This window comes from Mesoplodon bidens (assembly GCF_964165515.1).
Source record: "Mesoplodon bidens genome assembly, chromosome: 11".
Classification (NCBI taxonomy): Eukaryota; Metazoa; Chordata; class Mammalia; order Artiodactyla; family Ziphiidae; genus Mesoplodon; species Mesoplodon bidens.
Genome location: NC_138167.1, coordinates 93,960,061 through 93,982,231, shown reverse-complemented (window position 1 = coordinate 93,982,231; position 22,171 = coordinate 93,960,061). Strand labels below are relative to the sequence as shown.

At 41.0% G+C, this 22,171-nt stretch overlaps 1 protein-coding gene across 6 annotated transcripts in view; it reads left to right on the top strand.

Annotated features, from left to right (window-relative positions):
- The first annotated feature begins 1,466 nt into the window (after window positions 1-1,466).
- The window catches only part of TMTC2 (transmembrane O-mannosyltransferase targeting cadherins 2), a 663,780-nt gene continuing 643,075 nt past the window's right edge, over window positions 1,467-22,171 (top strand). For 5 of the 6 annotated variants that reach the window (XR_014017153.1, XR_014017154.1, XM_081250397.1 and 2 more), the window contains exon 1: window positions 1,467-2,169. Coding sequence is in view for 4 of the 6 variants with exons in the window: in XM_081250397.1 (XP_081106523.1) it covers window positions 2,087-2,169 (83 nt within the window). In the remaining 2 variants the exon portion in view is untranslated. The remainder of the gene's footprint in view (window positions 2,170-22,171) is intronic. The other variant, XM_081250396.1, reaches the window with a different exon arrangement.

Sequence of the window (22,171 nt, the reverse complement as noted above, 5' to 3'; positions counted from 1 at the left end):
AGATCAGTCCCTGCCTTTAAAGATACAGTTCCCTCTATGTGCGTTTACTTATGCTTTTCCCAGGGCACAAAAATGGGACCTTCGTGCATGGCATAACAGGTATAATAAATATTCATAATTTCACCTGTGAATAATACATAGGTTTCCTTGTGAAATCAGGAGAAGATGTTGCTTTGTTTTGCAGACACCCAAACCACGGTATTTGCTTTTCAGGCACTGCCAGACAACCGGGGGGCTCAATTTCTTGCCGCCGTTTTGGACAGCTTGCTGGTTAGGTGCTGCCTTTGGAGCTATGGCCGAGGTATGGGGGGGAGGGGGGGAGTCAGCCCTCTACAGGTCTGTTTTCCATGCATTGTGGCTGCCATGCAGCAGGGGGCGCTGCAGTAGTGTTCATCGCGGTCCCGGGAGCCACTCGTCCAGCCAGAAAGGGGCCAAGCCGGGAGATGTGGCAGGCAGCCCACGGTCCTCTTTGCTCTTGCAACTTTAGTACCCAGAGCTCGTTCTACACAGACCATTCTTCTACACCATATTTCATCATGTTGGACGCCTTCCATCCAGTCCTGCATCCGGGCGGAAAGGAAAGGGCATTAGCTTCCCACCTTCCTAGGTGTAAGGGTAGCGCTGTACTCGGTTGTACAGGCGTCTCTTCTCCGTGTTCTTGGGGTCAGCCTGACAGTTCCCTTGAAACCACGAAAAGCTCCCGCAGCTGCGGGGTATGGATGTGTGTGCGCTAGTCTTTCTTTCCTCTGAGGGGGTCCTTTCTTTTTAACCTGACTGCGGGAATATTTCCCTCCCCACACGTCTCTCCATTGACATTCGGGACAAAGGTCGGCTCGGAGCTGAAATCTCTCCCTCCTAAGACACCCCTCTAGCTCTCCAACGCCCCCCCTCCGCCCCCCGCACCGTTTCGGTTCACGCATAGTGAGGGTGTGAGGTCGCGTGTGTGTTTGTGGCAACCAAGTCTGCGGCACTCGCCAAACCTGTTCTTCCTCTCCCGGTCCCCAGAAGTCTCTCCAGCTGACCGGACCTACGCCTGGCAGCGCTTGGCACACGCAGCGCTGGGGTTGAGATCCAGTCGGTGCTAGGCGCCGCCAGGCAACAGCGGGGCGAGCGACTGCGCCCTCCTCGGTCTCGTTCCTCCTCTAGCTGCCCCGCCCAGGGCGCACTCCAGCTACCTCTTTGGGCTGTCTTCCAGCCGCCGCCCCTGGGTTCCCTGGGCTTCCCAGAGTGAAATCGAAGGTGAAAGAAACAAGGGGAGGGCGGGAGGCGGGGAGGAGGAGCCTCCGGCCGGGGGAGAGTGTGGGAGGAGGCTTCAGCCCAGGGGGTAGCGTGGGCGGAACCTTAGGGGCGGATCTGGGTGGAGAAAGGGGCTGGGCAAACCCGGTGGAGGGTTGGCCACGCAGGCGCGGGGGACAGCTCCGAGAACCCCACGCGGGAGCTTCTGGAGTCTCCAGCCACCGCTTCTCACTTCATTGGAGAAGGGGCTGGGGCCGGGAGGGGAGCTAATAAAGAGTGAATGAGCTGCAGCCGCTGTGGCGGCCGGAGACTGCCCGAGCGGCACCGGAGCGGTGCGAGCGGGAGGCGGCGAGGGGAGGCGGTTCGCCTTGTCCCTCCCACCCGCCCTTCTCTCTCTCTCTTCCTCCAGCTGGTCTCAGAGCGCGGCTCGGTCCGGTCCCTCTGTCCCCACCCCGCACTCTTCCACCTCCTCCGAGTCCCACTCCTCACCTAGGACGCCCTGCACTGCCATGGGTTAGGGTGGGGGCGCGAGCCGCGCGAAGGACTAGCCCTGTGCATCCGCCGGGGGGCGCGGAGCCCGAACGCCGCTCGCCGCTCGTCGGCGCAGGGCATGGGGAGCGCGGTGTGAGCCCGCACCCGGGGAGGACGCAGGAGCTGCGGAGACGGGCGCGAGGAGGAGGAGGAGAACGGTGGATTGGAAGGACCCGAGGGAGGAAGGGAGGGTGGGGAAGCGAGGGAAAAGTGAAGCTGGGAGGAGAAAGCGGCGGAAGGTGGGGATTGATGCTTCTGTTTTTTGTTGCCGCTGTTGCCCTCGCGCTGGTAGCCGAGCCGGAGGGAAGGCGGTGGAGAGATGATTGCAGAGTTGGTGAGCAGCGCTCTAGGGCTCGCTTTGTATCTCAACACCCTGAGTGCGGATTTCTGCTACGATGACAGGTAAGGGGGTGAGAGGAAGGGGTGGCGGGCTGCTTGGGGACTCCGCGGTAGCTCTGAAGCTTCCTGCTTTAAGGTTCGAAGTGCGTCTTGGGGGAGCTGGTCCAGCACCTGAAGGTTTAGGAGACGCGTAAACATCAACACCTAAACAAACGCCGGGGACGCGGGCGCACTGGGCGGGCCGAGGGAGTTTGGGTTCCTAGTTTGCAGCAGGTTCCTCTCCCTTGCTTCTAGGTTGTTGGCAGACGCTTAAGTTTCTTAGCGGAAATCACAGCAGTTTGGGAAACTCTTTAATGAACGTATTAAATAAATAATCTTAGGTATTCCATGGTGCAACAAAAGCACATTGAGCGATTTTACGTCTGGACTGGAAGGAAGCTGCTCCCCGTCCCCTAATAGATCTTCCCTGTAATGTTTCCTTTTATTGACGGGACACTTTTATTTCCCGGGGTTAAAACGCACGTTTGACAGTTGCCAAAATAGTGGAGAAATGGCACTGTATTTCAACTTTCCCTTTTGACGTACGGTGTACTTTACTTTGAGCCAGGATACTGCTGCTGCCGTCTCTTCCGCTCCCCCGCCTCCCTCACCGATCGACGGAGTAGCACTTTATAAAAGCCTGGGTTTTCGTTTCTGTCTGGGAGTTTTACTTTAGACGTTAGCGATTCTTTTGTGCTAATTGGGGAAGGAGACGCCCCTAGAGACTGAAGTTGTCTTCTGCGTTTGGGTTAGTTTGGGTGGCTAATGAGACCTGAACCGTGTTGTCAAAGAAACTGCATCGATTTCTGGGAAATGTCACAGTTGTGCTCGTGTCTCTACCTATTTTTTAAACGTTGTTAGTGTTTAGAAACTGATGAAAAGCTCTAATAGCCATTAGGGAAAATTCCAATTTGTGCCTTTCCGGTGACTTAATCTGATTACAATTAAAACAGACGCATAATTAAAATATATTAGGGAGAACAGCACGCCTGGCTAAACTTATTAACCGTCCTGGGGTGTTTCATGCTCCATTGAAGTTAAACCATCCAAAAAGTGAGCACAGATTTACTTTGACAGCTTTTCAGCAGCCTCTCTGGGTTATGGAAAGTGAATGGATCCTCAGGGTCAGGGCGAGGCAGTGAGTGAACTTAAGCAAAGTGGTTGATAGTGAGGGGAGAGGAAGGCAGAATTTTCTCCTGGTGGTGCTTAGCCATATTCTGTATCCTCTTGTGTGCCCACTCTCCAGCTAAAAGCATGTTCATGGATGTATGCCTTCAGTCGGCGAATCTTGGTTCACACCCACATGTCTGTTATGAAATCCCCTGATAATAGGTACAAGAACATCCAGCAAACGCTTCTTAATGCATTTTACGTAGTGTCGATCAGAGACTAGTTGATAGGAAGCCACTGTTACACATAAACTTTTCCTCAACTTTTAGGCAGTGTACACATTTCAGCGGTTTTGCTACGTGCTTCGAGAAGTAAATGGTCTGTGTGTAAGAGTGAGGTGAGCTGCTTCTGTACCCGCCAATTTTGTATTACTCTGCACCTGCTATTTCTAGAATCTCGGCAGGAAAAGCTCTTGCTTCCAAAGGTGGGTGACTTTTCGCTAAAGCGAGCTCAGGGAGGAGGAGTCTGGGCAGTTACTGGCACTGTTGGGGACAGTTTGAAGAGTATATGCACTTAAACCAATAATTTAGGACTTATATAAAAAAGTAACTTACTGTAATACTATAACTATTGTAGAACACTGTGATAAATCAAGCAAATAGCATGGTGTGGCTATTCTTTATTGCTGTCCAGTTCTTTAAAAAGTACATGTCAGAAGAAACTATCCTACTAAAGATTAAGGCTGGAACTAAACTACATTTGCATGTACATTTCTCTGTAGACTTAATGCTTATTTTGTGTTCTTTAATCATCTGTCAGAAGTGTTAGTGTTGTAACTCGGCAGAATGGTGTGAGTGTGATGATAAATTAGTTGTGCTTTGATAGTTGGCAATTGTTATAAGTTCTTTACCTGCTATAGATTGAATGGAGCGTCAAAATTCCTGAGTTATACCTAGCTGCATAGGTGAATTTAATGTGATGATTTGCCCGTATCATCTAACTGATAGCATGCCCAATGTGTGACATATAGACAATATATACCATTATGATGTTGAAGACCTGTAAATATACATTATACTTAGTTACAATCTGAAAAGTGTATTTTACTCTAATTTTCTTGGTAGCAGAACTGCACATGCAATCACGTACTCTTGCGAGTATGAAATCTTACAAGTGCCACACTTGGTTTTTATGAATCCTAGAAATTATGAAATATGTATTAATAGGAGCATGGCACATATTTGGTGTCTGCATAGCATGTTCAGGTGATTCAGTGCCAAGGTTTCTGTCTCACTGCTCTAACTCGCTTGTGTGAGAAGCAGGGAAAAAAGCTGGGGAGTCAAGTGGAAACTGTAGGATGATGATAATGTGTTTATTTCCACCACTCCATTTCATACTACAAAGACTCAAGTGTAAAACTTTGTTTAAACTACATCTGTGGCTTCTGCTGCAACACCGCCCACTCCCCTTCCCCTCCCCCCCCACCCCCCCACCCTAGGAACTTTTGTGAAATCTGGTTCTGCAAGGAGAGGGCAGTGCTGGGAGTGAAAGGGCAGCTCAAGGGAGGGAGGTAGCTCTTACGCTCGACTTGCTTAACTAAAGCAAGACTCTGCATTTTAGCTGAAGAATCTGGCATTTACTGTAGGAGGGCTTTCTGTTGCTTCAGCTTAAACATTATTGCTGTGGTACTTCTCCAAGTTATCATTTCTTTTAAATGTAGTGCTCAGGTTTACTTTATAAACTATATATGTAATTATATTCAGTGTCTAATGTAGCTTGGTTGAGATTAAGTGGTCATCTGAAACCTTCTTCTAGCAAAATCAATTTCCCTATGGTAAAATTGAATATTTTACAAGTGTTTCTGTGCTAAATGTAAGACTATGGCTCTGATGTGATGAAACAAACAGTAGAGGAGTAGAATTCATCATATCTGATGAAAAAGCATATACAGTTTCAGCTTCCTCCCCTCTCCCCTTGCCTTCAATCTAGTAAAGACTGTACTGAATCTTAAACTGTGGTTAGAGTAAAATTGGAATTATAAATATGCAGTCTTTGCCAAAGTTGAAGTCATGCTGCATGTGACTTCGTGAAGGACTGTCTCCCTTTCTGGAGAAATTTGATGTTAGGTCAGTGGGAAAAACTTGCTGACCCTGAATTCTCTGCTCTCTTACATATTTGTCGAGGATACCATTGCATCACTTTCCCTGCATCCTCTTTAGAAGTCCTGCTATGTTTTGCATAAAGATAGCCCTAAAAGAAGAGTCAGTTTAATTCAAAGCAACAAAAGTAAACGATAACTGCTGTTTCATAGTGTGATTTCATTTGGCACATATCATCTAATTGACGGCATGCCCTTTGTGATAGATAAGTAAGAACATAATGCACCGAATACATCTTTTTAGTCTCATGGGTGTAAAATCATGCATTAGTTAAAAGAAAAAAAAAGGCAAATTGAGTTTTTGAAAGTGGGAAATGCGTTTTTTGGCTGCTTTGAAATTTTTGTTCCTTATTGCCCATTCTGCAACTGTTAAACTCACCCATGATCGTTAACATTACCTTTAGGTTCCTTAGTTATTGGTGTGCAGTAATTTTGTGAAACTTGGAGAAGCAACTCCACAGCAGGAATTCCTACTTTTGAAATCAAACCTATTCCAAACTTTCAGTAGCACATCCCTAGTTTAGTTATTCATTTAGGTGTAAATGTAAATCTCAGTTTTATAGAAACACTTGTTAAGGTTTTTTTTCCCTTAATGTTATAAAGAATTTGGTTAACAGTATTTAAAATGAAGGAATAGAAAATTTAAGGTATATTGACAAGCTTTTTAGAAAAACCTTTTTTTTTTTTTTTTTTTCCCTGAAGATATTCAACTATACTTTCTCCTTGGTCTTTTAGTGTTTTTTATCAGTTTGGTTTTTGACCTGGTATAAGAATAGCTTGTGAAATGATGAGTCCCTCTAACATCTCTCTGAAAAGTTCTCTCTAATAAACTTGCCTTGGACCAATCTGGGTTTGTTATCTTAAAATTCTAGTATGTTCAACCACTGAAGGCATGTCTGGTATTTAGTAAAAGCATGTTTAGAAAGAATTACTATAAAATCAAAGTAAATAAGGGAGAAGTTTGCTTTGCATCCAAGGTTGTCTCTTCAGGTCTTTATTGGAAGAAGGTAATGTGTACAAGAGTGTTATTTTACTCTCATTTCCTTCCCAGTTGATAATGTACTAAAAAAAAGGCCAGTGGGTACAGTTCATAGTTTATGAAATATTTTATGTGACATTTTATTTTCTAGCTAAGTTTTGATTGTTTAATCAAATCTATGTGGAAAAGGTTCATTTTGCTGTTTGAATAAGTACATCTCTTAACAGTAAATTAAAATTAAAATTCGGTGAAGCAGGTATGGACCACTTTTCCTTACCTCCATCGAGCTTGTCACATGGGGTTTATCCTAGCAAATGACCCAGATACAAGCACTGAATGGACATGTGCAAATGCCATAGGGGAAATTGCTTGCCAGCCATCTGTCTCTTAGTTTTTCTCATTTATAAATACACTATATTTGGGGGAGGGGCTGCATTTATTGCACATTATTAGTTTACATCATCTCATCATCTGCACTTAGTTTTTCAGAGCTAACGTGTCGCTATAGTAATACTGAATTCCCTGCTGGTATAATTCTGAAATAGCTACAACCTTTTGGATTCCAACATGAGTTAAGAGCAGTTTGTCTTCCTAATCTCTTTGTTGCTGTTCAGCGCGCTCAAAGCACTTGTTTAAAATGCCCATGGGCTTCCCTGATGGCGCAGTGGTTGAGAGTCTGCCTGCCGATGCAGGGGACACGGGTTCGTGCCCCGGTCCGGGAAGATCCCACATGCCGCGGAGCGGCTGGGCCCGTGAGCCATGGCCGCTGAGCCTGTGCGTCCGGAGCCTGTGCTCCGCAACGGGAGAGGCCACAGCAGTGAGAGGCCCGTGTACCGCAAAAAAAAAAAAAAAAAAAAAAAAATGCCCTTGATGGTGCAGCTGTTTATCATAGGCGAAGGGTATGTTTTCTCTAAAACAGTCACCTTCATAATATTAAGAAAGGACAAAGTTTACCCTTAAGGCGCTCCGATAAATCTATGGCTGACAAACCTACTTTCTTATAACTTCATTATTCTCACCCAACATGCTTTCAACACAGTAACATTCATCTCTTAAATTTTTTGGTCCTCTCTTGGAAGCTAAGTCTTACATGAGCTTTGGGTCCTTCCTTTAAATGGCTTCACAAAAGTGACAAGTGTGACAGCCTTGATGGAAAGGACAAGTGGGTTGCTGAACATAAGGACTTTCCCTCTATGAATAGCTGTCCTCATTAAGAGCCCAGCTGAAAAAAGTGGAGAGGCCTATCACCAGGAACTACATCCTATTTCTCATGGGATGAAAAAGGCATAATATTTTGAATCATTACAGGTGTAATTATGCACAACGCTAGATGGTTTCTTTGAAGATTTGATTTGTATGTGTTTTTTTTCTTTTAATTTTATTTATTTATTTATTTATTGGCTGCGTTGGGTCTTCGTTGCTGCGCGCGGGCTTTCTCTAGTTGTGGTGAGCGGGGGCTACTCTGTTGCAATGCGTGGGCTTCTCACTGCAGTGGCTTCTCTCGTTGCAGAGCATGGGCTCTAGGTGCGCAGGCTTCAGTAGTTGCGGCACATAGGCTCAGTAGTTGTGGCTCGTGGGCTCTAGAGCGCAGGCTCAGCAGTTGTGGTGCACGGGCTTAGTTTTTCCGTGGCATGTGGGATCTTCCCAGACCAGGGCTCGAACCTGTGTCCCCTGAACTGGCAGGCAGACTCTTAACCACTGCGCCACCAGGGAAGCCCTGTATGTGTTTTTGAGGAATAAAGGACTACGTTCATTAATTCACTAATTATGAACACCACTAGACATGGGCTTTCCTTATATATGGTACATGATACAAACAGCAGCTGTTCCCCATTGTCAGTAAGCGTCCCTGTCTGTCCTTTCCTACCTGTACTTTACCAGGTACTATATAGTGTTTGAATCTGGGAATCTGATGATAGACATAAAAAGTGCTGATAGCGGGCTTCCGTGGTGGCACAGTGGTTGGGAGTCCGCCTGCCGATGCAGGGGACGCGGGTTCGTGCCCCGGTCTGGGAGGATCCCACGTGCCGCGGAGCGGCTGGGCCCGTGAGCCATGGCCGTTGGGCCTGCGCGTCCGGAGCCTGTGCTCTGCAACGGGAGAGGTCACAACAGTGAGAGGCCCGCGTACGGCAAAAAAAAAAAAATGCTGATAGCTTGTCCTTTAGCAGAATTTCACTTGCATTGACTCATGTTTATTTTGATTGATACTCATATTTTTAAACTTTTATTGGGGTTCTTTTGGCTTCTTTTGCAGAGCATCTCAGCTGAGGATCCATGGTTGGTGGTTTGAACTGGACTTTTTCTTGATCTGGTGCTCATTGGCACTTTATTCATATCTGTGGAAGCTTTAGAATACCTTTCCCAAATGGCTCCTTCCTAATTGTTCAGGTCAGTTGTTTTGCTTGGAGGTCTGCAGTGGCTGAACTCTTTGAGTTAACTAGATTTGCCTTGACTGGCCATAGGGATTGAAGACTTTTGCCTCAGAGATTATTTTGGTTGTATTTTCAAGGCAGTTAATTCCAACAAGATGCGGCACTATCAAATTTCTATTGATCTCTTTTCCTCCACTCTGACAGTTTAGTTTTTCAGTTACATTTGTCAGTTTCTCTGGTACTCAAGGTTTCTTAGGATAAAAGTTATAGATGTTTGTTTCAGTCTTTTAGAAACTTTTGGGAATTACAATTTTGGGTTCAACCGTGAGCTTTTTTCTTTACAGGTAAGTAGGAAAGAATTGAGTAAGCCTGTCTATTCAGGAGAAATTTGAAGAAGGCGGGAACACTGAAATGATTTGTTTTCAAGATTCTACATTAAAAGTTCCTGTTGTGTTTTTAAAGTAATTTATTTTATTTAAGGGCGCTTCGTAAGATACAGTTAATTTGAATAAATAGAAATGATTGTTTTAAAAATGAGATGGAGAGAGATTTTGACTTGCTGATGTCTAAAAAATTAATTTGGAAAAGAGATTAGAATTCAAAACCCTAACTCCACCTTTAGCTTCCATTTTATCATGGAAATAAGTGAAATTATATGTACATTTACTTATTCCAAGGCTATAAACATGCCGCATTGCTTGAGGGCTGTGCTACTGTATCTGTTTTAAAAGTACCTTAGTACATGGCAGAGGAGATGCTGTTTGCTTATGATAAATTGGTGTAAGCTTTTGTTTCTTGATTTCTTTGCTGGGGCATTTTGTGACATCAGGGTGAGGCAGGGTCTGAAGCGTGGCGCAGCATATAGTTATTATCAAGGACACTGACTAAATTACATGATTTGTTACATGAAACACACATCAGTGCCCTTGGAATAGCAGCTATGTGTTAGGTACTGTGTCCAAATAAAATGTGTCTTTCCCTTTGTCTTCGATGACTACTCTTTATTTCTGTGGAATTTATTATAATAAATGTGTGATTATTCCTCAGGAGCATCAAGTTAAAAAAAAAAAAGCAAGTTCACTATAGTCTTATGATTATGGTTTAACTAGGAAACAATTGTATATTGTCATTACAGAGCCATTTGGGAGAAGGAGGGTAAGGCTGGCAGCTGTGTTGTTCCCCTAGGGACCATTCTCATTGTTTTATAAACTATCTTTTGTGTACCTCTGCCCTCCTATCTTCAGGTTTTTAAAGGTATTATAAATACTGAGCCTGCTGCTTTGGGTTGTAAAACATGCCTTAAGGTAGAATACTTGGGTCTGAATAGTTTGTCAGGTGTACTTTTAGAATAGGGTGTTTCTCTCCTCCTCCAAATAATTAACTACAGGACTGCACTCCCAAAGAAATTGAAAAGAGCTCATTTTGACAAAGCAAGTTTCTAACGGCAAATTTTCCAAGTACAAGTTTGCAGAAGAAAAGTTCTCCGATGATGAAGAAGTTTAATCAGGCAAAAAGACATTTTTATTTGCAGAAATAGGCCCTTTAGTGGGAGGCAGTTACTTCTAACTGATGTGTAAAACTAGTATACCTGAATTCATTTGGTAAACCTTATTTAAAATAGGAAGGTTAGGGGCTTCCCTGGTGGCGCAGTGGTTGAGAGTCCGCCTGCCGATGCAGGGGACACGGGTTCGTGCCCCGATCCGGGAAGATCCCACATGCCGCGGAGCGGCTGGGCCCGTGAGCCATGGCCGCTGAGCCTGCGCGTCTGGAGCCTGTGCTCCGCAACGGAGAGGCCACAACAGTGAGAGGCCCGAGTACCGGAAAAAAAAAAAAAAAAAGGAAGGTTATTCTTGTTATTCCATTGAAAGAAAAAAAAAATGGAGCTGAGTTGTGTCACTGAATTTATATTAAAGAAATAAGGTTTTACAATTTAACCCACTCTTATAGGGGTATGTACTGACTTAACCAAAGAAAATGAATTTGAGATTTGAACAAAAATCTATTATAAAGACAACAGAGTCCAGCCTGAAATTACCAACTCTAGTTTGCCACAGATATCTAGTCTTCTATTTAAAATATCCTATTGAAATGATCTCTTTTGGTTTCCTCCACCTCTATATTTTTAAGAGTCTTTGTATTTTTTCTTTTAGAAACAGTGGTGTTTTTGGCTTTTGTTCCATGTTGAACAGAAAATGAAATTTCACTGTTTTAAAACCTCTTGTATGTCATTAACATAAAGTAAACCATTTCTGTGAGAGAGTATTTAGTAGGTACTTTTAAATTCAGGCCTGATATGATACTGAGGATGCCTGTGGTAGGCCAGGGGGCTTTAGACCTGGTCCTCTCCCATAACCCCCCACCTCCACACCCTACCTTCATCCTTTGATATGGATGATTACCTTTTAGAAAATCTTTTTAAATGCCGTTCAAATTCTCAGTTTCTTTGAACCAGATGGATATTTTGGTACCTCTCCTAAAGAGACATTTTTGAGCTGGGCCTGTTGTTGGATCTCTTTCCATCTATGTATATGTATATATATTTCTAGATCAGCGCTTCCCAAACTTCAATCTACCTGCACATCACCCGGGCTTGTTAAAATGCAGATTCTGCCTGGAGTGGGTCTAAGAGTCTGCATTTCTGTCATTCCCAGGTGTGATAGATGCGGCTGGTTCATGCAATGTACACATTAGATCAGTGTGTTTTACAGATATTCGGAAAAGACGGCCTAAATTCCTGTATTAAAAAAGATTTAGGATAATCTTTTATATCTCAAAAGCATATGAGTTTAGCCATTTTATTTAATCTCTCTGTTTTGTTTTATATTTGTTCAATCATGACATCTTTAAATTGATCTTAAGAGTTTAAGATATTGTGTACATTTTGAAAAGGTAGAGAGCCTGCTAAAATCTAGGAGATGATCTCTATTGAAATATCTGTCACCAACTTGTATTACAATATCATCTTCTTTGTAGTTACTATGGAGACAGATGTTGGATTCTGAGTTTTACAAATAAACTGATAGGCGGTTGCCTTAGGCTTATGACTTGAATAGATGCTGATGCCTAAACTGAGTCTATAGACAGTGCCTTGATGAGTTTGTACTTTTGTTGAACAATCCCTTGTAAGGAAACTTGGCTTACACTGAATGAAGATTATAGACGTCAGGCAGGTGGCAAAATATAGGCATTAGGCAGCTGAGAGTAGGAAAGATAAAGATTTATTAATGATATTCAGGCACTGGGTGATGCTACTGGGTAAAGGTATATCTACATAGTATTAGAAATGCTTGGGCCCCTTTGATTTTTTTAACCTGGTACACTATACCTCAGCCTTTGGGCACTTTGGTGGATTTCTGAATAGGTGAATACCATATATATGGGAAGTTTTACATTCCTACTTAGTAGAAATCTTTTTTTTTTTTGTGGTACGCGGGCCTCTCACTGTTGTGGCCTCTCCCGTCGCGGAGCACAGGCTCCGGACGTGCAGGCTCAGCGGCCATGGCTCACGGGCCCAGCCGCTCCGCAGCATGTGGGATCTTCCCGGACCGGGGCACGAACCCGTGTCCCCTGCATCGGTAGGCGGACTCTCAACCACTGCGCCATCAGGGAAGCCCAGTAGAAATCTTTTTAAAGAACTTATTCTAAAATAAATTATAATTATTTCTTTCTTTTTAAAACACTGTACTCTGTACTACAGGCAGTATTGTGAAAGAACACTGGGCTAAGATAAAAGCGGAGAGGTCTTTAGTCTCGGAAATAACACTTTATTAACTAGTACTTGAGCTACTAAGCCTCTAAAACTTGGTCTTGTAATTGGTCAGGAAGTGCAAATGATGATAACAACTGCCAACCACAGAGTGAGGACCAAATGGAATAGTCTGATGAATGTTTTCTCTGTGTTTAAAAAGCTGCATGATGTTACAATCAGATGTAGACGGTGTTGGACCAGAGGATGAATGACTCAGTTATCCCCGTACATTAGCATCTCACTCTTCTGCCCTGAGAACAGAGCTGTGTTCTACTCTATGTCCTGGCTCACTTTTTCACTCGGAGTCAGTGGTTGAGCTCCTGTTGTCTCAGCTTCTATTGCCTGCCCCATCTCTGCTTCTAATCTCTGTCCACCCTTTTGGTCAGCTGTCCCTGGTCTCACCGTAGAAGCAGGTTTTGCTCTCCTGTATTTCTTTTCTGCAGCTTTCCCTTTGTTTCTAGTCTCTGTGCTTATTTTGAATAGATATTCTGGCCAATCTGAGCACTTCTTTCCTTCTGTAGGGTAAAAGGACCAATTGCAGTGCATCGGGTGTGAATAATCGTTGGTACTCTGGTTCTGCTTGGCAGGGTATACTGTTACTGGGTACTCATGATCTCTCTTTTCAATGAAACCCCTTTTCTTTGGGGAGTATGTTCAGGTTTAGAGCAGTCCTGGCAGCCCAGTGATTAGGAAAGATAGATGTCAGATAAGCTGAAGTTTTCTGCATTGAAGTGTTTGTGTTAATCAGTGGTGTACTGAGAATCTGTAGTAAATGTGCTTAGCACATGTACTAGATGGTGACATCTAATATCTAAACCTGGTGATACATTTTTGTAACTAATTAGAAAATGTGTTTTTTCTTTTAGAGCTTTCCAAGCAACAAGGTGGCAAAAAGTAAAAAGACCACAAGAGTTTTGGAACCAGATAAATTAGGGATCTAATCCCAGAACTGTTACTTGCTAATTGTGTAATTTTGATTGTGTTACTAAAACTCTTCTAGCCTCTGTTCCTGTTCTATAGAATGAGGATAGTAATACCTAGAGTTCTTGGGAGAATTTAATAAGTTTTATAAAATGCCTGGTACGGTGGTGTCTGGGATACTTATTAAGTATTTCTCTTGATCAAGAAATTATTCATTAACTTTATAGCTGATATTTAAAAATCATTATATAATAACATCTAAAAATATTGTAGCACTTACAGAAGTTTCTTTAAAGCCAATATTCAAAATTTAAACTTATTTCCAATAATATTTAACTTGGTATTGCAGGTAGATTTAGTGTCACTGAAAAGTTCGGTGAAGTATATTAAATAATTACTAATTTAAAATTTTAATTTTCATCTTGGGTTATAGGTTTGGAGAAATGAGGTTGAAATTTAACCATTATATACACACATATGCGTGCATACACACACACAAATTTTGCCAATAAAATGTTTGTGGTGTATACTTGATTAACTGTATAACTGAATCACTTTGCTGTATACCTGAAACTAACACAACATTGTAAGTCAACTACACTCCAATAAAATTAAAACATAAAAAACAAATTAATTGAATAACCAATTTAAAAAAAAGTACATGCGAAAACCAGAACCCAGATATCTCCCATCTTCTTCACTTCAAGTGACTTTCTTCTTTAGGTTAGATAATACTTATGGTGTGTAGGAGCGTAGGCAAAATTATGATTTCTTAGCATCTTACAAGAATTGTTTCACTCTCTGATATGTAGTTTAGATTTTTAAGGAAAATCATTGTTTAAGGACATATCTTAATATTGTTTTTCCTTATTAATATTAATAAGAAAAATCTTAATGAAAATACGGAGCTGTTTTCGGTTATGTTGCAAAAGATAATGTTGAATAGAGAGTTAGCCCAAATCCCAGGAATACTTTTTATATATCTTTTGTTTTACAGTGAGTAAATTGGATAGAAAAGCTCTGTTCTTTGAAGCCTTTTCTGGGAAGCTTTTTACTCTCTAACTTGCTCTCTCACCAGGACCTACAGCTCACATTAATTTATTTACAGGTAGTTCTGCATTTAAGAATATTGATCTCTTTCTTGTTTAAAACAGATCTTTCACATGTTTACTTACCATTTGACACTAACATTTCTGGCTTTCTCCCCCACTCCCCCCGCCCCCCAAAAAAGAAAATACTTTCCCCCTCAAAGTCCAAGTAAGCTTAGCATGCTGAAGGTTTACTGTATTGATAACATGGTTTCCTCTTTAAAGTCAGGGTGAGGCTCTAATGATCCTCCAGGGGCCTTCCAGCTTAAAGCAGGTCACAGTTATAGGGTTTAGGGTTTGGGCTCATTTGCCTAAGAAATATGTATGAAATTGGCCATTTGGAGGCAATTGATAATGTTTTCAGTAAAACACTGGGCATTTTGCTACACATACCAGATCAACTAGGGATCTAATGTTTTACAGTGAAGATGAAAATGAGGCATTAATACAACAAACCATATCAACCAAACATGTTTTTACCTCCGCCGTGATCATCATTTTATTTCTCATGTGTTACCTTCTTCTTGGTTGGAATGTTTATTACTCTGTTCCTATTGATAACTAAATTCTAACAGCAAGTGGCAAGCTCCTAAAAAGGAGACCACTTTTGGTTCTTGTTAGATAGCAGCCTAGTTTTCTCTAGTGCACATCTGTTCCTTGGAACATTTTTAGAATGTTCAGGTGAAAATTCACCCAGTATTTTAATAAACCAGATTCTGTTACTGATGGGTTAAAAAAAAATCCGTCATACTGTTTTAATTTATTAAAGGGAAACGACAAATGGTTTCTGTACTATGGCTCTCAACTCTCTGGGATTAATTTAAATGAGTACAAGAAACCAATAATTCAGGACCTTATTAAACATGCCTCAGCAGTTGATTTTTAAGACTCAAGAAAAGACCAACAGCTGGATTTCTCCAGGGTGAGGAGTTGGATGGAAAGGAGAGGTTATCTACTTTGAAGGAGAAGGTGAACTGAGAGGAGTTGACTTGAAGAGTATTTTGCCCCTTTCTTGTTTACGATACAGTGCTTTCCTTTCATGGTATAGAGGAGGGATCATTATAGAGAAATTGGAATGACCTTTCTTCGTGAGGGGAAAACAGAGGCATTGCAATGGAAGATGGGTCATTTTGATTGGTACCTCTGCGGATTGGAACCAGAGCAGCGACTGATTGACAGCTTCTTGAGGTTAAATCAAGACAGTTTGTTAGGGCTTCCCTGGTGGCGCAGTGGTTGAGAGTCCGCCTGCCGATGCAGGGGACACGGGTTCGTGCCCCGGTCCGGGAAGATCCCACATGCCGTGGAGCGGCTAGGCCCGTGAGCCATGGCCGCTGAGCCTGCGTGTCCGGAGCCTGTGTTCCACAATGGGAGAGGCCACAACAGTGAGAGGCCCGCGAACTGCAAAAAAAAAAAAAAAAAAAAAAAAAAAAGACAGTTTGTTAGAATGGAAATCCTCTGAATTCAACTGTATTTGTGGAAAGTAGGTCTTTGGTGTTTCAAAAAATTCTGTGGTAGATTTTGATTGCATGCTGAATTTGGGGTGTGTGTTATAAAATAGCAGCTTGTTTGTGTGTTTTTTTTTAAAGGCAGTTATCATAATAAATACCCAGATTTCATCTTTGTGTACTTAGAATTTGCATTCTGAGAATTTGTGATTTTGGGGAGGGGGTTGGGTTTACTTTTCAAACTAAAGCCTGAGAGAATTAGCAAATTTAATGTTAAATTGGACACTTTATTCATATACGCAAACCTTGTAGATTTAAGGTAGACCATATATGATATTTAACAGTTAATATTGTTTTCAATACTAAGAATAATCTTGTTTAGATTTTCACTTTTATTTCTTTTTATGTCATCATTATTTATGAAAACTGGTTGAAAATGAAGATCAAAGATTTCCTGTAAAACCTAAGATATGACAAGAACGTTATTTACTTTAAAGTTTTCTCTAAACCGGAATAACAACTTAAACACAAACCAGAACTTAGCCAGAATGTTTTTTCTTTGAGCATCACTGGGAATCTCTATAAAAATAGAGTAAATGCTTTGCATGCAGGTTACCTACTGCATCTGAAGGAAAACTTTTGTGTATGTCTGCAGACTATTTGTGTGTTCAGAAAGAGTTTACCAGAATCAACTGAAATTGGTAGAAAGTGGCCAAAGGAACACTGTAGCTATAACTTTATTGAAAACCAGAATGGTATTCTGTGTCATAATCTTGAGTAAACGGAGGCTAATGAGTGATTTCTTTTGTGAAATATTATCAGTTTTCCTTCACTTAAAGGAGATTAATTTTATTTTAAGGATTTTTTTCCCAAGAAAAGTATCAGTTCCTGCCAACTTCTGTCAGCATTGATTTTAGAAAAAAGGAGATGAATAGAAATTAAGAAAGCAGCAAAACTGGTAAAGAGATAATTTCCTTATACACATACCAACCAAAAGATTTAAGGATACTTAGTAATAACACTGTAAATTGTTTTGTGTATTCTGGTCACTTACCTCAGAGACCAGAAACAGCTGTTGTTACTAGAAGTGATTGGAGAGAAAGAAAAAGTAAGGGTATGCTTACCATTTAAGTAACCTGATTTCTGAAAATTACAGTATAAAAATATGATAATTGTATTCAAAGTTTGGGAGAAAGATTTGATGTGGTTTATTTTAAATTCAGGAAATCCACTCAAATAGACATTCGCCCTTGATTTAAAAGTGTTAAGTCATTCTTATGTGTGTTATCTCCCAGGAAAGCGTCAGTGTGGGATGCTTTCAGCTCCTGTCATTCCTGTGTTCCTTTAGCAAAAGCATTTGTAAATGCGTAGCTGTGTCAGGAACCATGTTTAATATGGGGGACACTGACCCTGAAGAAGATGTAGTCCATAATCTCAAGGATCTTAGAGTCTGGTGGGGAGACCAAGTAAACAGACAGTTTCCCTAACAGGGAGACGTGCTTATGATTGTGAGTACATAAGAGGGGCACTAGACCCACACTGGGAGGGAGGATGAGGGAGGCACTTGTGAGAACTGGTTTCTTTTTTTTTTTTTATTTAACAAGTTTAATCAGTTATACATATACATATGTTCCCATATCCCCTCCCTTTTGCGTCTCCCTCCCGCCCTCCCTATCCCACCCCTCCAGGCGGTCACAGAGCACCGGGCTGACCTCCCTGTGCTATGCGGCTGCTTCCCACTAGCTATCTACCTTACGTTTGGTAGTGTATATATGTCCATGCCGCTCTTTCGCTTTGTCACAGCTTACCCTTCCCCCTCCCCATATCCTCAAGTCCATTCTCTAGTAGGTCTGTGTCTTTATTCCTGTCTTACCCCTATGTTCTTCATGACATTTTTTTTTCTTAAATTCCATATATATGTGTCAGCATACAGTATTTGTCTTTCTCTTTCTGACTTACTTCACTCTGTATGACAGACTCTAGGTCCATCCACCTCATTACAAATAGCTCAATTTCGTTTCCTTTTATGGCTGAGTAATATTCCATTGTATATATGTGCCACATCTTCTTTATCCATTCATCCGATGATGGACACTTAGGTTGTTTCCATCTCCGGGCTATTGTAAATAGGGCTGCTATGAACATTTTGGTACATGACTCTTTTTGAATTATGGTTTTCTCAGGGTATATGCCCAGTAGTGGGATTGCTGGGTCATATGGTAGTTCTATTTGTAGTTTTTTAAGGAACCTCCATACCGTTCTCCATAGTGGCTGTACCAATTCACATTCCCACCGGCAGTGCAAGAGTGTTCCCTTTTTTCCACACCCTCTCCAGCATTTATTGTTTCTAGATTTTTTGATGATGGCCATTCTGCCTGGTGTGAGATGATATCTCATTGTAGTTTTGATTTGCATTTCTCTAATGAGTAACGATGTTGAGCATCCTTTCATGTGTTTGTTGGCAGTCTGTATATCTTCTGTGCAGAAATGTCTATTTAGGTCTTCTGCCCATTTTTGGATTGGGTTGTTTGTTTTTTTGTTATTGAGCTGCATGAGCTGCTTATAAATTTTGGAGATTAATCCTTTGTCAGTTGCTTCATCTGCAAATATTTTCTCGCCTTTCTGAGGGTTGTCTTTTGGTCTTGTTTATGGTTTCCTTTGCTGTGCAAAAGCTTTTAAGTTTCATTAGGTCCCATGTGTTTATTTTTGTCTTTATTTCCATTATTCTAGGAGGTGGGTCAAAAAGGATCTTGCTGTGATTTATGTCATAGAGTGTTCTGCCTATGTTTTCCTCTAAGAGTTTGATAGTGTCTGGCTTTACATTTAGGTCTTTAATCCATTTTGAGCTTATTTTTGTGTATGGTGTTAGGGAGTGATCTAATCTCATACTTTTACATGTCCCTGTCCAGTTTTCCCAGCACCACTTATTGAAGAGACTGTCCTTTCTCCACTGTACATTCCTGCCTCCTTTATCAAAGATAAGGTGACCATATGTGCGTGGGTTTATCTCTGGGCTTTCTATCCTGTTCCATTGATCTATATTTCTGTTTTTGTGCCAGTACCACCCTGTCTTGATGACTGTAGCTTTGTAGTATAGTCTGAAGTCAGGGAGCCTGATTCCTCCAGCTCCATTTTTCGTTCTCAAGATTGCTTTGGCTATTCGGGGTCTTTTGTGTTTCCATACAAATTGTGAAATTTTTTGTTCTAGTTCTGTGAAAAATGCCAGTGGTAATTTGATAGGGATTGCATTGAATCTGTATATTGCTTTGGGTACTAGAGTCATTTTCACAATGTTGATTCTTCCAATCCAAGAACATGGTACATCTCTCTATCTATCTGTATCATCTTTAATTTCTTTCATCAGTGTCTTATAATTTTCTGCATACAGGTCTTTTGTCTCCTTAGGTAGATTTATTCCTAGATATTTTATTCTTTTTGTTGCAATGGTAAATGGGAGTGTTTCCTTGGTTTCACTTTCAGATTTTTCATCATTAGTATATAGGAATGCCAGAGATTTCTGTGCATTAATTTTGTATCCTGCTACTTTACCAAATTCATTGATCAGCTCTAGTAGTTTTCTGGTAGCATCTTTAGGATTCTCTATGTATAGTATCATGTCATCTGCAAACAGTGACAGCTTTACTTCTTCTTTTCCAATTTGGATTCCTTTTATTTCCTTTTCTTCTCTGATTGCTGTGGCTAAAACTTCCAAAACTATGTTGCATAAGAGTGGTGAGAGTGGGCAACCTTGTCTTGTTCCTGATCTTAGTGGAAATGGTTTCAGTTTTTCACCATTGAGGACGATGCTGGCTGTGGGTTTGTCATATATGGCCTTTATTATGTTGAGGAAAGTTCCCTCTATGCCTACTTTCTGCAGGGTTTTTATCATAAATGGGTGTTGAATTTTGTCAAAAGCTTTCCCTGCATCTATTATCATATGGTTTTTCTCCTTCAATTTGTTAATATGGTGTATCATGTTGATTGATTTGCGTATATTGAAGAATCCTTGCATTCCTGGAATAAACCCCACTTGATCATGGTGTATGATCCTTTTAATGTGCTGTTGGATTCTGTTTGCTAGTATTTTGTTGAGGATTTTTGCATCTATGTTCATCAGTGATATTGGCCTCTAGTTTTCTTTCTTTGTGACATCCTTGCCTGGTTTTGGTATCAAGGTGATGGTGGCCTCGTAGAATGAGTTTGGGAGTGTTCCTCCCTCTGTTATATTTTGGAAGAGTTTGAGAAGGATAGGTGTTAGCTCTTCTCTAAATGCTTGATAGAATTCGCCTGTGAAGCCATCTGGTCCTGGGCTTTTGTTTGTTGGAAGATTTTTTATCACAGTTTCAATTTCAGTGCTTGTGATTGGTCTGTTCATATTTTCTATTTCTTCCTGATTCAGTCTTGGCAGGTTGTGCATTTCTAAGAATTTGTCCATTTCTTCCAGGTTGTCCATTTTATGGGCATAGAGTTGCTTGTAGTAATCTCTCATGATCTTTTGTATTTCTGCAGTGTCAGTTGTTACTTCTCCTTTTTCATTTCTAATTCTATTGATTTGAGTCTTCTCCCTTTTTTTCTTGATGAGTCTGGCTAATGGTTTATCAATTTTGTTTATCTTCTCAAAGAACCAGCTTTTAGTTTTATTGATCTTTGCTATCGTTTCCTTCATTTCTTTTTCATTTATTTCCGATCTGATTTTTATGATTTCTTTCCTTCTGCTAACTTTGGGATGTTTTTGTTCTTCTTTCTCTAATTGCTTTAGGTGCAAGGTTAGGTTGTTTATTCGAGATGTTTCCTGTTTCTTAAGGTAGGATTGTATTGCTATAAACTTCCCTCTTAGAACTGCTTTTGCTGCATCCCATAGGTTTTGGGTCGTCGTGTCTCCATTGTCATTTGTTTCTAGGTATTTTTTAATTTCCTTTTTGATTTCTTCAGTGATCACTTCGTTATTAAGTAGTGTATTGTTTAGCCTCCATGTGTTTGTATTTTTTACCGCTCTTTTCCTGTAATTGATATCTAGTCTCATAGCATTGTGGTCAGAAAAGATACTTGATACAGTTTCAATTTTCTTAAATTTACCAAGGCTTGATTTCTGACCCAAGATATGATCTATCCTGGAGAATGTTCCATGAGCACTTGAGAAAAATGTGTATTCTGTTGTTTTTGGGTGGAATGTCCTATAAATATCAATTAAGTTCATCTTGTTTAATGTATCATTTAAAGCTTGTGTTTCCTTATTTATTTTCATTTTGGATGATCTGTCCATTGGTGAAAGTGGGGTGTTAAAGTCCCCTACTATGATTTTGTTACTGTCGATTTCTCCTTTTATGGCTGTTAGTATTTGCCGTATGTATTGAGGTGCTCCTATGTTGGGTGCATAAATATTTACAATTGTTATATCTTCTTCTTGGATCGATCCCTTGATCATTATGTAGTGTCCTTCTTTGTCTCTTCTAGTAGTCTTTATTTTAAAGTCTATTTTGTCTGATATGAGAATTGCTACTCCAGCTTTCTTTTGGTTTCCATTTGCATGGAATATCTTTTTCCATCCCCTTACTTTCAGTCTGTATGTGTCTCTAGGTCTGAAGTGGGTCTCTTGTAGACAGCATATATATGGGTCTTGTTTTTGTATCCATTCAGCCAATCTGTGTCTTTTGGTGGGAGCATTTAGTCCATTTACATTTAAGGTAATTATCGATATGTATGTTCCTATTCCCATTTTCTTAATTGTTTTGGGTTTGTTTTTGTAGGTCTTTTCCTTCGTTGTGCTTCTTGCCTAGAGAAGTTCCTTTAGCATTTGTTGTAAAGCTGGTTTGGTGGTGCTGAACTCTCTCAGCTTTTGCTTGTCTGTAAACGTTTTAATTTCTCCATCAAATCTGAATGAGATCCTTGCTGGGTAGAGTAATCTTGGTTGCAGATTTTTCTCCTTCATCACTTTAATTATGTCCTGCCACTCCCTTCTGGCTTGTAGAGTTTCTGGTGAGAGATCAGCTGTTATCCTGATGGGGATTCCCTTGTGTGTTATTTGTTGTTTTTGCCTTGCTGCTTTTAATATGATTTCTTTGTGTTTAATTTTTGACAGTTTGATTAATATGTGTCTTGGCATATTTCTCCTTGGATTTATTCTGTATGGGACTCTCTGTGCCTCCTGGACTTGATTAACTATTTCCTTTCCCATATTAGGGAAGTTTTCAACTATAATCTCTTC